Raw genomic sequence first — 14,789 nt, 5'->3', positions numbered from 1 at the left:
TAATATATTCATGAGATTTTTCATTTCTGAATCACTATCCACACTGAAAAAAAATGATTGCCATAAACATTGCTTTGTCTTAAACTAAACATGCGATGTTTGCTTCGCGTAGAAGACACATTGTTCAAAAGTCGACAAAATTGTCAGTGGTGGCATTTTGTCTTTACATGAAACCAAATTCTATTGAACTGAGGAGGTCAAATTGCCCTCAAACAAAGCTTCAATATTATTAAAATTGTTACGTTTTCTGATTATTAGGTATTTTGAATATAAATCTAAAACGCATTCAACAATAGCAGATGCCTCACAAGATAGCGTTTATGAAGAACTTTGATACCACATAATGCTTCACAATACCAAGTAAGCTAATGGCAATTCTGAATGAGAATTGCTTGGACATGGTTCGGAGTCTATGCCAAAATCGTTAGAGTAAATCAGAAATCGTTTAAACTGTACAAGAGTTTTTTTTCCACTCTACATGATAAACCACTTAAAATACGTATCTAAGCGGTTGAATACGAGCAGCGCAGATACAAATGGGGTATAAAATGTACACTGGAAAAATATTAACGTACAACGAAAAATTACATTGAACAGTGAACCCACCAGGAAGAAAAATTTCGTTTAATTTTAGAAAATTTTGAATATTTTTGAAAATGTTAACTAAATTTTAACGCCGATGTCATAAAAATAAGTAAATATTTTTCGACAAATTCAAGAAAATTTATTAGACATAATTAAGTTTTTTCATTTGTTAAAGAAAATTTTATAGTTTGAAGGAAAAAATTGGAGTTCAAAATTGCAAGAATGTCTTTAGTGACATACGAAGTTCATGATGAACGCATTTGTAATAAAATTTACAAATTTAAAGAAATATTCAACTATTTCCTTCCTTCCTTCCTTCATTTGTGTATATTTTATTCCTCGGTTTTAGTTAATTTAACTAACGTACACAAAAAATTAGTAGAGTAGAGGAAACTTTCTCCAAACATAATAACTCCATGAACTAAAATAAAGTTAAATTGGCTTTAGTGAAATAGAGAGTTCACTTTTTTTTGAGTGTATGCAACATAAATATTAAGAACATATTTAAAGAAAGTTCACAAAGTTTGCTGTAAGAATTGTTTTCTTTAAATTTAAGACATTTTATACTTGCGTCCCTCCGTTAAAGTCGTATGTTTTTACAGTAATGCAAATTTCCTTTAAAGTAAAGAAAAACATTTTTGATTGAAAGAAGTAACCATTAAATTAATATTTTTATACCCTCCACCATAGGATGGGGGTATATAAATTTTGTTATTCCGTTTGTAACACATCGAAATATTGCTCTAAGACCCCATAAAATATATATATTCTGGGTCGTGGTGAAATTCTGAGTCGATCTAAGCATGGCCGTCCGTCCGTCAGTTGAAATCACGCTAACTTCCGAATGAAACAAGCTATCGACTTGACACAAGTAGTTGTTATTGATGTAGGTCGGATGGTAATGCAAATGGGCCATATCGGTTCACTTTTACGTATAGGCCCCATATAAACGGAGCTTGCGGAGCCTCTAAGAGAAGCATATTTCATCCGATCTCGCTGAAATTTGGTACACAGTGCTGGTATATAGTCTCTCACAACCATACTAAAATTGGTCCACATCGGTTAATAATTATATATAGCCCCCATATAAACCGATCCCCAGATTTGGCTTGCGGAGCCTCTAAGAGAAGCAAATTTTATCCGATCCAGTTGAAATTTTGTACGTGGTGTAAGTATAACAACCATGAAAGAATTGGTCCATATCGGTCCATAATTATATAGAGCCCTTATATAAACCGATCCCCAGATTTGACCTCCGGAGCCTCTTGGAGGACCTAAATTCATCCGATCCGGTTGAAATTTGGTAGATTTCGCTAGTATATGGCCGATAACAACCATGCCAAAATTGGTCCGTATCGATCTTTATTATATATAGCCTCCAAACAAACTGATCCTCAATTTTATTGTCATAGAAAATTTTGTCAAAATTGTATATTTCTATAGAAAATTTTGTCAAAATTTTATTTCTATAAAAAATGTTGCCAACATTTAATGTCTTTAGGAAATTTTGTCAAAATATAATGTCTATTCCAAATTTGGCAAACATTTATTTGTTGTTGTTTTTTTGATTTCAGCTTAAAACCGAAAAGAGATATGTTTGTACGAATTTATTTCGGCATGATAGCCGGTATCATGTAAAACCTTTTTCGGAAGGTTCAAGTGTGATTCATTGTTGGGTTTAATGAACTGCCTGAATTTATTCTAATAATTGGTTGATAGTTTTGCTGCAAGTAGAGGATGATGATGAGGAATGTGGTAATTCCGAAACATGCGTCCATCCAACCATCTTGCAGTCTATAGGGCTTTGCCCAAATAAATTTGACAAACATTCTTTTCCTCTGTTGGTTAAGCTACACTTGTAGTTTAGTCAATGCATGGTTTTAAGCTGAAATCAAAAAAACAACAACAACGGAAACATTTATTTCTACACTCTTAGAAAAATATGTTTTTCATATGTTCCGATATAAACAAAATGTGTTTCGGGCACAATTTTAAAACACAATATATTTAAGTGCAAACAAGGTATGTTCCTAAACTAACACTAAATGTTTGGGACATCTATGTTAATATGTTAGAATATATTATGTTTGGGCATGAATGTTTCATAAAAATCATATGTGTGAATGCAAACATATATAAATTTACAAATTTCGACTAAACATACATATGTTGTGATATTTTATTCAAAGCGACAGAGAGAGTATAGAGAAAGAAATAGAGATGGAAACCGGGAGAGTTGACGGGAGAGTCCACGTGGCAAACAAATGTATGTTTCTGTTAAATAATGTTATGTTTACATGGGCTCGTGGGCGCTGCAAACTATGCTATATAAGTGTAACTTATAACGATAATTATCTACTGGTGACTATAACAGCTACGTAGTCCAGTGGGTAGTTTGTTGGCTTACAAACTGTATAGTCCTCGGTTCGATTCTCCGTGCAGGCGAAAGGTAAAATTTAAAAAATGTATAAAAGTGAATAATTTCTTCAACATTATTTGTATTACAGAAAAAGGTGCCAAGAACTAAAATATTTCGAGGAAGTGAAAATTACGAGTATGTTAGGCAATGAGCACAATCGTCTTTGGGAAAAATTCTTCCAAGCATATAATATTTTTGGGCTCAAAATGCTTCCAAACATATGATATGTTCACATAAAACAAACATATTAATGTTTCGGCAGTATCCAATAATATATGTGCTTCCTGCAAAATATGTTTGGAACATATGTTAAAGAAGCGATTTTTTTTGAGGGTGTATAGAAAATTTTGTCAAAATTGTATTTCTATAGAAAATTTTGTCAGAATTTTATTTCTGTAGAAAATTTTGTGAAAATCTTATTTCTATAGAAAATTTATGAAGCATTTCACAGTTGGAGTGGAATATTTTGAAAAATCTTTCAAAACATCAAGAATTCTACCAATCTACCAATTAGTAAAAAAATCTGCCATTTTTGGTGCACTCGTGTTCATAATTGTATATAGCCCCCATAAAAAGTGACCTCCATATTTCAAATCTGGCTCAATAATTACAGCACAAAAGTTCATATCGGTTCGTAATTATTTCTTCCCTATATATATCGGTCAAGAAATGAATATATACGTATTTAATCGACCTTTCTTTTGTCTACTATATATCCCGCATGGACTAACTTACAATTTAGAAGATGATGTTAAGAAGTTTTAAGATGCCTTGCCATCGGTCGCAACCTAAGTAATTTATTTGTGGATGACCGTCTTTAGTAGAAGTTTCTACGCGATCCATGGTGGAGTGTACATAAGATTCGGTCTGGCCGAACTTACGGCCTTATATACTTGTTTTTATTATTATTTTTATTCATCTATGGAGTAATCCTTACAGACTAACAATACTATACAAAGTATACACAAAAGGGTATATTATGCCTAAGTATTTAATAATAAACCTTTGGATTAAAAATAAAATAGTTTCAAAAAAAGACTTACTTACTTTGAGGATTTGGGAGCCACCATGGTGCAATGGTTAGCATGCCCGCCTTGCATACACAAGGTCGTGGGTTCGATTCCTGCTTCGACCGAACACCAAATAGTTTTTCAGCGGTGGATTATCCCACCTCAGTAATGCTGAGGTGAGTTTCAAAGCTTCTGTAAGTGGGTTCACTGCAATGTGGAACGCCGTTCGGACTCGGCTATAAAAAAGGAGGTCCCTTGTCATTGAGCTTAACATGGAATCGGGCAGCACTCAGTGATAAGAGAGAAGTTCACCAATGTGGTATCACAATGGACTGAATAGTCTAAGTGAGCCTGATATATCGGGCTGCCACCTAACCTAAACCTAAACCTTTACTTTGAGGATTTTGCATTGCAGGTATAAGGTTTTTTTTTTTTTTTTGAAATTAAGAAGTTATATTTTGCTTTGAAGTATATGTTATAATTTACAGTTTTATACTGACATTTATTTTTAAATCAATGACTTTGTTCATATATACACAGAAAAAAAGTCACGGAAATTTTTCCAATTAAAGTCTTAATTGAATTTTTAAAAATATTCAATTAAAAATTTAATCGATTCAACAAATTTTTTAATTGAAACAAAAATCAATCACAAAAATTATTAATATCAATACATTTTCTAATTGGAACAAGTATATACGGCCGTAAGTTCGGCCAGGCCGAATCTTATGTACCCTCCACCATGGATTGCGTAGGAACTTCTACTAAAGGCTGTCATCCACAATCGAATTACTTGGGTTGCGATAACACTTGCCGATGGCAAGGTATCGTAAAACTTTTTAACACTGTCTTCTAAATTGTAAGTTAGTCCATAAGGGGTATATATTAAACAAAAAAAAGGCCGATTAAATACGTATATAATTCAGTTTGACAAAATTTTCTATAGAAATAAAATTTTGTCAAAATTTTCTATAGAAATAAAAACTTGACAAAATTTTCTATAGAAATAAAATGTTGACAAAATTTTCTATGGAAGTAAAATGTTGACAAAATTTTCTATAGCAATAAAATTTTGACAAAATTTTCTATAGTAATAAAATGTTGACAAAATTTTCTATAGAAATAAAATGTTGACAAAATGTTCTATAGAAATAAAATGTTGACAAAATTTTCTACAGAAATAAATTTTTTACAAAATTTTCTATAGAAATAAAATTTTGACAAAATTTTCTATGGAAATAAAATGTTGGCAAACATTGCTATAGAAATAAACTTTTTACAAACCTTTCTATAGAAATGAAATTTTGACAAAACTTTCTATAGTAATAAAATTTGACAATTTTTACATGGCTGTTAGAGGCCATATACTAACGAAATGTACCAAATTTCAACCGCATCGGATGACTTTTGCTCCTTCAAGAGGCTCCGGAGGTCAAATCTGGTGATCGGTTTATATGGGAGCTATATATATTTATGGACCGATATGGACCAATTTTTGCATGGTTGTTAGAGACCGTGTACTAACATCAGGTACCAAATTTCAACCGGATCGGATGAATTTTTCCCCTCCAAGAAGCTCCGGAGTTCAAATCTGGGGATCGGTTTATATGGGGGCTATATATAATTATGGACCGATATGGACCAATTTTTCCATGGTTGTTAGAGACCGTATACTTAGACCACGTACCAAATTTCAACCGGATCGGATGAATTTTGCTGCTCCGGAAGGCTCCGCAAGCCAAATTTGGGGATCGGTTTATATGGGGGCTATACGTAAACGTGGGCCGATATGGCCCATTTTCAATACCATCCGACCTACATCAATAACAACTACTTGTGCCAAGTTTCAAGTCGATAGCTAGTTTCGTTCGGAAGTTAGCGTGATTTCCACAGACGGACGGACAGACGGACAGACGGACGGACGGGCGGACATGCTTAGATCGACTCAGAATTTCACCACGACCCAGAATATATATACTTTATGGGGTCTTAGAGCAATATTTCGATGTGTTACAAACTGAATGACAAAGTTAATATACCCCCATCCTATGGTGGAGGGTATAAAAATTAATTGGATCAATTAATTTTGTGATAGAAGACAAACAATATTTTTTGTGTGTATCGCAAAATTAGAACGAAAATTCCATAAATGCGATCTGTATCCTAATTTTAAAATTGTATAGCCTAGGTTTAAAGATAGATAGCCCCCTAAAAATGTCTGAAAAGAAGCAGCATCTTTTGCATAGTGCCGAAAATAGTGCCTATCGGTCCATGATTTTGTATAGTCCCCATATAGACCGATTTCCCGATTTTACTTCCTGGATTTCTAGAAACTGCATTTTCTATCCGATTAGCCCGAAATTTAAAATCTAGAGGTATTTTGGAACCACAAATAGGTTTTACGAAAATGGTGCATATCGGTCCCGATTTTACTTCCTGGGTTTCTAGAAACTGCATTTTCTATCCGATTAGCCCGAAATTTAAAATCTAGAGGTATTTTGGAACCACAAATAGGTTTGACGAAAATGGTGCATATCGGTCCATGTTTTGGTATAATCCCTATATAGACCGATCTCCCGATTTTATTCCTTGGGCTTCTAGAAATTGCATTTTCTGTCCGATTAGCCTGAAATTTGAAATCTAGAGGTACTTTATGACCACAAATATATGTGATGAAAATGAGGTGTATCTGTCCATATTTAGTATAGCCCCCATATAGACCGATCATACGATTTTATTTTTTGGGCTTCTAGAAACCATAGGTGTGCTGCATTCGGTGTGTATCGATGTACATATGTTTTTGGCAAAGCAACCATATAGACTGATCTCCCCATTGAACTCCTTGGGTTTATACAAACCGAAGTTTATATCCGATTTGCCTGAAATTGTAACAGATTTAGTTTTTATCGGTCCATATAGACCGAGATGTTTATTATTCCTCTAAAACTCAAACGAAAATGCTTCTTATAAATCCAGAATCTGATCTAGTCTTCATAGGTGGCATCTTTAAATTTATCTTCGGGAAGCGTACTGGTTGAACCAACTTGCTTAGGATAATACGACGACGAGTTTTCAAAGGAAACTATTATATTTGATTCATGGTAGTGGGTTTCTAAGATTCGGCCGGGCCGAACTTATGCTGTATATTCTTGTTAAGATTCATTAGAACATGTCTATCCATTAAAAATGGGGTTACATAGTCACTCAATAAGGAAATTGAAATTAAAAATTTTCATCGAATAGTTAGAACGATTTCATTATAAACAAAATCCTTACAGTAACAAACTATTTCATTATAGTTATATATTTTTTTTTTTCATTGGCTCAATTTAATAACCGATTTCGTCAATATTACCACGTTTTGTCTATTTACAAAGATTTACTTATAAGTAACTTACAGGCATAAAGTCATAAATACAAGATACGAAAAACTACCCCCAGATAAAAGACAACGACATTTTTATAGCGGAGTTTATATTAGTTCATGAAAATGTGAGAAAATTTTTCTTATATTTAACGACGTGATCTAAAAATAAGAAAACATTTGTATACAAATGAAGTACACAATTTTACTAAATATGAAAATATTTTACATTTTCCAAAAATGGGTGAAGTTTGCTGAAACTGACTTCATAAGTTTCTCAAATGTGTAAATTTTACTTTTTATAAATTCGTAACCATTAAGTTTTCAGATCATAAAAGCTGGTTGTTGTTTTGACAACGTATGGTGTCATTTTTACGTTGTCAGACTGACACCTCTCTGTTCTCAGTTTGATAACACATGTGTGTTGATTCACTTTCATGAACGGATCGTTTTGAAATGACCACGCTTTTCATGATTTTTTCTATGCACTGAAAAAACAGTGAACCCACCAGAATGAAAAATTTTGGTTAGTTTTGGAAAATTTCGATTATTTTGAGAAATTTTTAACTAAACAGTATTACAAACAATAACATCACGCCGATATCAGAAAAATAAGTAAATATTTTTGGAAAAATTCAAAAAAAAATTATTAGACATAATTAATAAATAATAATATTTTTCACTGGTTAAAGAAAATTTTGTAGTTTCAAGGAAAAAATTGGAGTTCAAAATTGTCAGAATGTCTTTAGTGCCATACGAAATTCAATATGAGCGCACCTGTAGCAAAATTTACAAATTTAAAGAAATAGTGAACTATTTTGTGAGAAGTTCGAATTTAGTAATTTTTTATGTTTAATTTGTGTAGAATTTTCCACGTTTTTTAGTTCATTTAACTAACGTACGCAAAAACTTCTTAGAGCAAAGGAAACTTTCTCCAAACATAATAATACTATTTATTAATACTATGAATACTATTTAGTGAAATAGAGGGTTCACTTTTTTTTTGAGTGTGAGTATAGATACATTTGAACAATTTTTAATTCCATTTTTTTTAATCCAAAATATGAAATGTTATTAAACAATTTATTATTTTGAATAAATTTGCTTCAATTTGACAAAACTTATTAATTTATTTGTATCATGTTGCAATTACTACAATATTTAAGTTAAAAATTTCTAATATAAACCTACAAATTATTTCATGGTGGGTTCATTTTTTCTATATATATTATATTTATATTTTAGTACTGAAAGAAATAAGATCGTTTCTCAGAAAAGATAAATATTCTTTCAATGTATGATATCGCGGGTTTTAGCTTTAGCAAATTATATTTACACAAATATTCATATCCGTCATTTATTTATTTATTTTTATTTATTTATTTTCTTGGCGAATCCAAGCCGCAAAGCTTGGATTCCAAAACTACACAAACATAGCAATAATTACAAATTATAAAAATTATGAGTTAAAAACTAGAAATTAATAACAAAAATAGTATCAATAAGTGACTAAACAGAATTTGAAACAAACAAATACACAATAATTAAATTTATATATATTTTCAGATAATTAAAGATCTTATGAATCAACTTGACCGTCCTCTCAAATTGCATGAGCCCCTGGAGGGTGTGGCATTCGAATATGGCTTCAATTCCAATTACTTGCAAAAGGTCATAAAATATTGGCGTAACGAATATTTGCCAAAATGGTCGGATCGTGAAAACTTCCTGAAAAAGTTCAATCATTTCCAAACACAAATCCAAGGGTAAGTTTAAATGACGATGAGTACACTGAAAAAATAATGAACCAACCAGGAAGAAAACTTTCGGTTAATTTTAGAAAATTTTTAATATTCTTAGAAAATTTGATCTAAACAGTATTACAAACGCTGGCATCACGCCGATGTCAAAAAAAAATAAGTAAATATTTTTCGACAAATTGAAGAAAATTTATTTGACATATTTAAGTTTTTTTTCAGTTGTTAAAGAAAATTTTGTAGTTTCAAGGAAAAAATTGGAGTTCAAAATTGTTAGAATGTCTTTAGTGATATACGAAGTCCATGATGAATGCATTTGTAGTAAAATTTACAAATTTAAAGAAATAAATTGTGAAAAATACGAATTTAGTAAAGCTTTATGCTTAATTTGTGTATAATTTTTTCCCGCTTTTTAGTTAATTTAACTAACGTACACTGAAAAAAAATATTGTAGTGAGGTCAAATATTTTATGTATTTAAAATACGAATACAAATTTTGCTGAGCATAGAAGACGCATTTCTCTAATATAAAGTTTTTTTTCTTGTCCAAAAGTCGATAAACTTTTCAATGTAGTCGTGTTGTCCTAATAATTAAGTGATTTGACTTAAAAATGGGTATCATAACATGAAAGAAAAAATTTTTCGGTTAAAGTTGACTTTAGTCAGGTTGACTTTAGGGCTCAAGTTGATTTTAGTAATTCAGAAAAATTCTTTAAAATTAATGAAATTGTCTTTAAATTTGTTGTCTTTTTGCATCTTGGCTACAAAGCAAAAAATCGTTCAAATATAGGACATGTTTTTCAACACTTTATTTTAAAGACGTTTTTTACTTGAAACATAGCATAATTTCTACTGGAAGTCTAGTCAGAATTTGAAAGTAAAGTTGTCGTTAACTCGTTTTTAAAGGACTTTGATAGCATATGAAGAAAAAAAACGGAAAAACGAACAAATAAAATTTGCTGCCTAGAAGCAAGTACACAAAACCCAAATTTAAAAGAAAATTGTGTCTTAAAAGTGTCCTTACATGTATTCTCCGCTTCTTTGGCTCGGAATCAATACCAAAATTTTTAGAGTAAATACAAAATCTTTGGAACCGGGCATGCTTTTTTCAAAAAATTATTGGAGTAAAGTAAACTTTCTCCAAACATAATAATTCCATGAACTAAAAAAAGTTAAATTGGCTTTAGTGAAATAGAGAGTGCACTTTTTTTGAGTGTATGCTTAACTCTCTACACTCATATCCTGAACCATTATGAGATCGATCTGAGTAAAAATTTGCCTCATTTTAATTGATATTAACTTTCTTTGTAAGCAGTTTCATTAATCACGAAAATTTCATGTCACTTGCACATCTCTATTCACAGTTATTAAATATTATCCAATGTTTATAATGCGCAACACATTTCTCGTTTTTATGGGCCAACGACCACCGCATACTTTTATGGGTTGTCGTAGGTTAAAGTCTTTTTAATACAATCACACGCAAATAATCAATGCAAATGGAAATTTTCAATTTCAAGTATCAATTATAATACAGTTTGTCTAATTAATTCACTTATAGGTTCAATTTGCTTTTTAGAAACACATGCACATATACAACACCCTGTTATCCAAAATGAGCTAACAGTTGTTGTCAATGTATATGTACAAAAGTTTAAAAATGTCCCAAAAATCATTTGAAATTGGGACTTTTTTTCATTATGAACATTTTTAATTACATCAAATTTGTTGCTATAACCATCAAGAAATGTTGGGTGTTGTAGCGTTTTTTTTTTTTTTTGGAAAAATTACATTGCTATTGATTTTATTCTCACTCAAAGAAAAGTTTACATGGATCCAAAGATTTTTATTTTCCCTCAGGTAGTTTGTTATTGGTTCCTAGCCAAAGATGCGTCTTCTTTAATATAAGGTCATTTTTTAGGGACATATGTAACATAACTTTAAATCTAAGCCCTATAAAATTTAAATTAAGATACACAAACAAAAAAAGTTTACTTGGATCCAAAAATTTTGACTTTCCAGTAAGGATGTTGGTACTGCGGCTTCTTTAAAGTAGCAACTTCTCTGAATTTAAATCTAGGATCAATTAACATTAAATTAGGATGTATCAAATTGTCATTCCGTTTTCGCGGTATATAAATAAAGCTATTCACGTACAAACAAATGCCAGTCTACAAATACTAAAAATTCAAATTACAACAGATACTTTGAAGTACAAAATGTTTTCTTAATTCCAAACAAAAACTTTAAACCAAAGATGCGAAATCCTCAAAAAAAAGTCTTAGGCTAGATTTGAAGCGTTTTTATTTTAAATCTAAAGAATCAATATTTCAATTATTTTAAGGGCGATTTCTTTAAATCAATAATGTGTTTCTTTATCTAAGGAAAATTTACCTTAGTTCAAAGACATACGATTCAACGGAGGGACGCAAATTTCCAAAATTTGTGTTCTAAATTTAATAAAAAATATTTTTGAAGCAAAGATTATAAAGTTTTTATACCCTCCACCACAGGATGGGGGTATATTAACTTTGTCATTCCGTTTGTAACACTTCGAAATATTGCTCTAAGATCCCATATATATATTCTGGGTCGTGGTGAAATTCTGAGTCGATCTAAGCATGTCCGTCCGTCCGTCTGTTGAAATCAGCTAAGTAGTTGTTATTGATGTAGGTCGGATGGTATTGCAAATGGGCCATGTCGGTCCACTTTTACGTATAGCCCCCATATAAACGGACCCCCAGATTTGGCTTGCGAATCCTCTAAGAGAAGCAAATTTCATCCGATTCGGCTGAAATTTGATACATGGTGTTAGTATATGGTCTCTAACAACGGTGCAAAAATTGGTCCACATCGGTCCATAATTATATATAGCCCCCATATAAACCGATCCCCAGATTTGGCATGCGGAGCCTCTAAGGGAAGCAAATTTCATCCGATCCGGCTGAAATTTGGTACATGGTGTAAGTATATGGCCGCTGACAACTATGCAAAAATTGGTCCACATAAGTATATATAGCCCCCATATAAACCGATACCCCGATTTGGCTTGCGGAGCCTCTAAGAGAAGCAAATTTCATCCTATTCGGCTGAAATTTGATACATGGTGGTAGTATATGGTCTCTAACAACCGTGCAAAAATTGGTTCATATCAGTCCATAATCATATATAGCCCCCTTATAAACTGATCCCTAGATTTGGTTTTGGAGCCTCTTGGAGGAGCAAATTTCATCCGAGTCAGTTGAAATTTGGTACATTGTGCTAGTATATGACCGTTAACAACCATGCCTAAATAGGCCCATATCGGTATATAGTTATATATAGCCCTCAGATAAATCGATCCCCAATCACACAAAAATTGGTCCATATCAAGTTCATAATTGTAGCCCCCATATAAGCGACCCCCATATTTCAATTCTGGCTCTCCACGTAGCGTGCAAAAGTCCATATCGATTCGTAATTATTATATTACCTATATATAACTTTTTTGTCTAATATATACCACGTATGGACTAACTGACAATTTAGAAAACGATGTTAAGAAGTTTTAAGATACCTTGCTATCGGTAAGTATTACCACAACGCAAGTAATTCGATTGTGGGTGACAGTCTTTCGCAGAAGTTTCTACGCAAGCCATGGTGGCGGGTACATAAGATTCGGCCTGGCCGAATGTTTTTAATTCAAATTTCATTATTTTAAATAAATTTTTCCTTCATATTTTATAAATTGCGCACCCTAAAATTTAGTTTGCGTAATCGTTAATATAACGTATTTTGTTTTTTTTTTTGCAGTGCAGATTTCACTTTTCGAATTTTCATTCCTTTTTTTGCGACTTTTTTATTATAAATAAAAGTCAGTTAAACCATTCACATTTTAAAAGATATTTCAATGATATTTAAACTAAGGATAAAAATTCTCCAAATTAAGTGTTAGACTACATTTGAAGCTTTTTTATCTTTACTCCAAATATTCAACGTGTCAGTTAATTTAATATTAATTATTTAAATCAAAAATGTTTTACTTTACTTTAAGGAAAATTTACCTTACTTCAAAGACGTAAGACCTTAACGAAAGCATGCAAATTTCAAAGATATGTGCCCTAAATTTAAAGAACAAAATATTTAAAGCAAAGATTATGAACTTCTTTTTAATTAAAATTTCTTTATCTTAAAAAAATTTGTCCTTAATATTGTGTAAATTATGTGTCCAAAAATTTAGGTTGCATAATCTTACACTGAAAAAAAAAGCATGCCCGGTTCCAAAGATTATGTCTTTACTTTAAAAAATTTGGTATTGATTCCGAGCCAAAGAAGCGGAGAATACAAGTAAGGATACTTTTAAGACACAATTCTCTTTTAAATTTGGTACTTGCTTCTACACGGATGAAAAAGACTGTTTTTCATATGTTTGGCTATAAACATTATATGTTTGGAACACAAATTTTTAAACACAATATTTTTGAGTGCAAGCATATAATGTTCATAAACTAGCATAACATGTTTGGGACATATATGTTAATATGTTAGAACATATTATGTTTGGGACATAAAATGTTTGCTTGGATGCAAACATATATTAATTTAGAAATAGCCTATAAACATATATGTGTTTAGTAGCTTGAAGCGCTATTTAACAGGGAGCGATATTGAATTAAGTTGGTGGTTGTTGCTTGTTATTACAAAATTAACATTTTATTTTTCCTTGGGCAATTGATCAGCTACTTCTTTGATCCTTACAAACTGTGTGGTCTGCTGTTCGAATCCCCGTCCGGCAAAAGGTAAAATTAAAATAAAAAAATCATACAATTGAATAATTTCTTCTACAATGTTTGTATTACAGAAAAAGGTGCTAAGAACTAAAAAATCTCGTGGAAGTGAGAAAGATGTGGGGGAATATACAATTGGGCAGAAACAAAATTTTGAGCATTCAGGTCGAAAACCTATGTTGTTAGCACCTATATTACCTGTTTATTTTCATAATTCATTATGTTTGTAAATATATAAATAAATAAATAAAATTTTGAGCACAATATTGTTTGGGAGAATTTTTTTTAAGCACATAATATTTTTGGGTGCAAAATGCTTCCAAACATATTATATGGTCACATAATAACATATTGTTTTTTGGAAGACAACATTATTGAATTTGGATGCAAAAATACAAAATGTTTGGAACTTAGACTACCCAAACATATATTGTTTAGACCAATATGCTTTCAAACATATTATATATTGGAAGAGATCAAACATATAAATGTTTTGGCAATACCCAAAAATGTATATGCTTGAAGCAAAATATGTTTGGGAGTATATGTTACAGAAGCGATTTTTTGTGAGCGTGTAGGAAGCAAATTTTAATTTTTCGCTTTCTCATCTTTTTTTCTTCATATGCTATCAAAGTCCTTTAAAAACGAGTTAACGACAACTTTATTTTCCAAATTAAGACTCGACTTCCAGTAGAAATTATGCTATGTTTTAAGTAAAAAACTTCTTTAAAATAAAGTTTTGAAAAACATGTCCTATATTTGAACGATTTTTTGCTTTGTAGTCAAGATACAAAAAGACAACTAATTTAACAATTAGACAATTTCATTAAATTTAAAGAATATTTCTGAATTATTAAAGTCAAGTTGACCTTAGCCCAAACATTTTTT

At 31.3% G+C, this 14,789-nt stretch overlaps 1 protein-coding gene across 1 annotated transcript in view; it reads left to right on the top strand.

Annotated features, from left to right (window-relative positions):
* Jheh2 (Juvenile hormone epoxide hydrolase 2) overlaps positions 1–14,789 on the top strand; it is a 33,536-nt gene that overhangs the window by 8,709 nt on the left and 10,038 nt on the right. The window contains exon 2 of the mRNA XM_075309133.1: positions 8,945–9,144. Coding sequence (XP_075165248.1) covers positions 8,945–9,144 — 200 coding nt within the window. The remainder of the gene's footprint in view (positions 1–8,944; positions 9,145–14,789) is intronic.

This window comes from Haematobia irritans, chromosome 5 (genome assembly GCF_050003625.1).
Source record: "Haematobia irritans isolate KBUSLIRL chromosome 5, ASM5000362v1, whole genome shotgun sequence".
Taxonomy (NCBI): domain Eukaryota; kingdom Metazoa; phylum Arthropoda; class Insecta; order Diptera; family Muscidae; genus Haematobia; species Haematobia irritans.
This window is presented reverse-complemented; position numbering and strand designations above follow the sequence as displayed.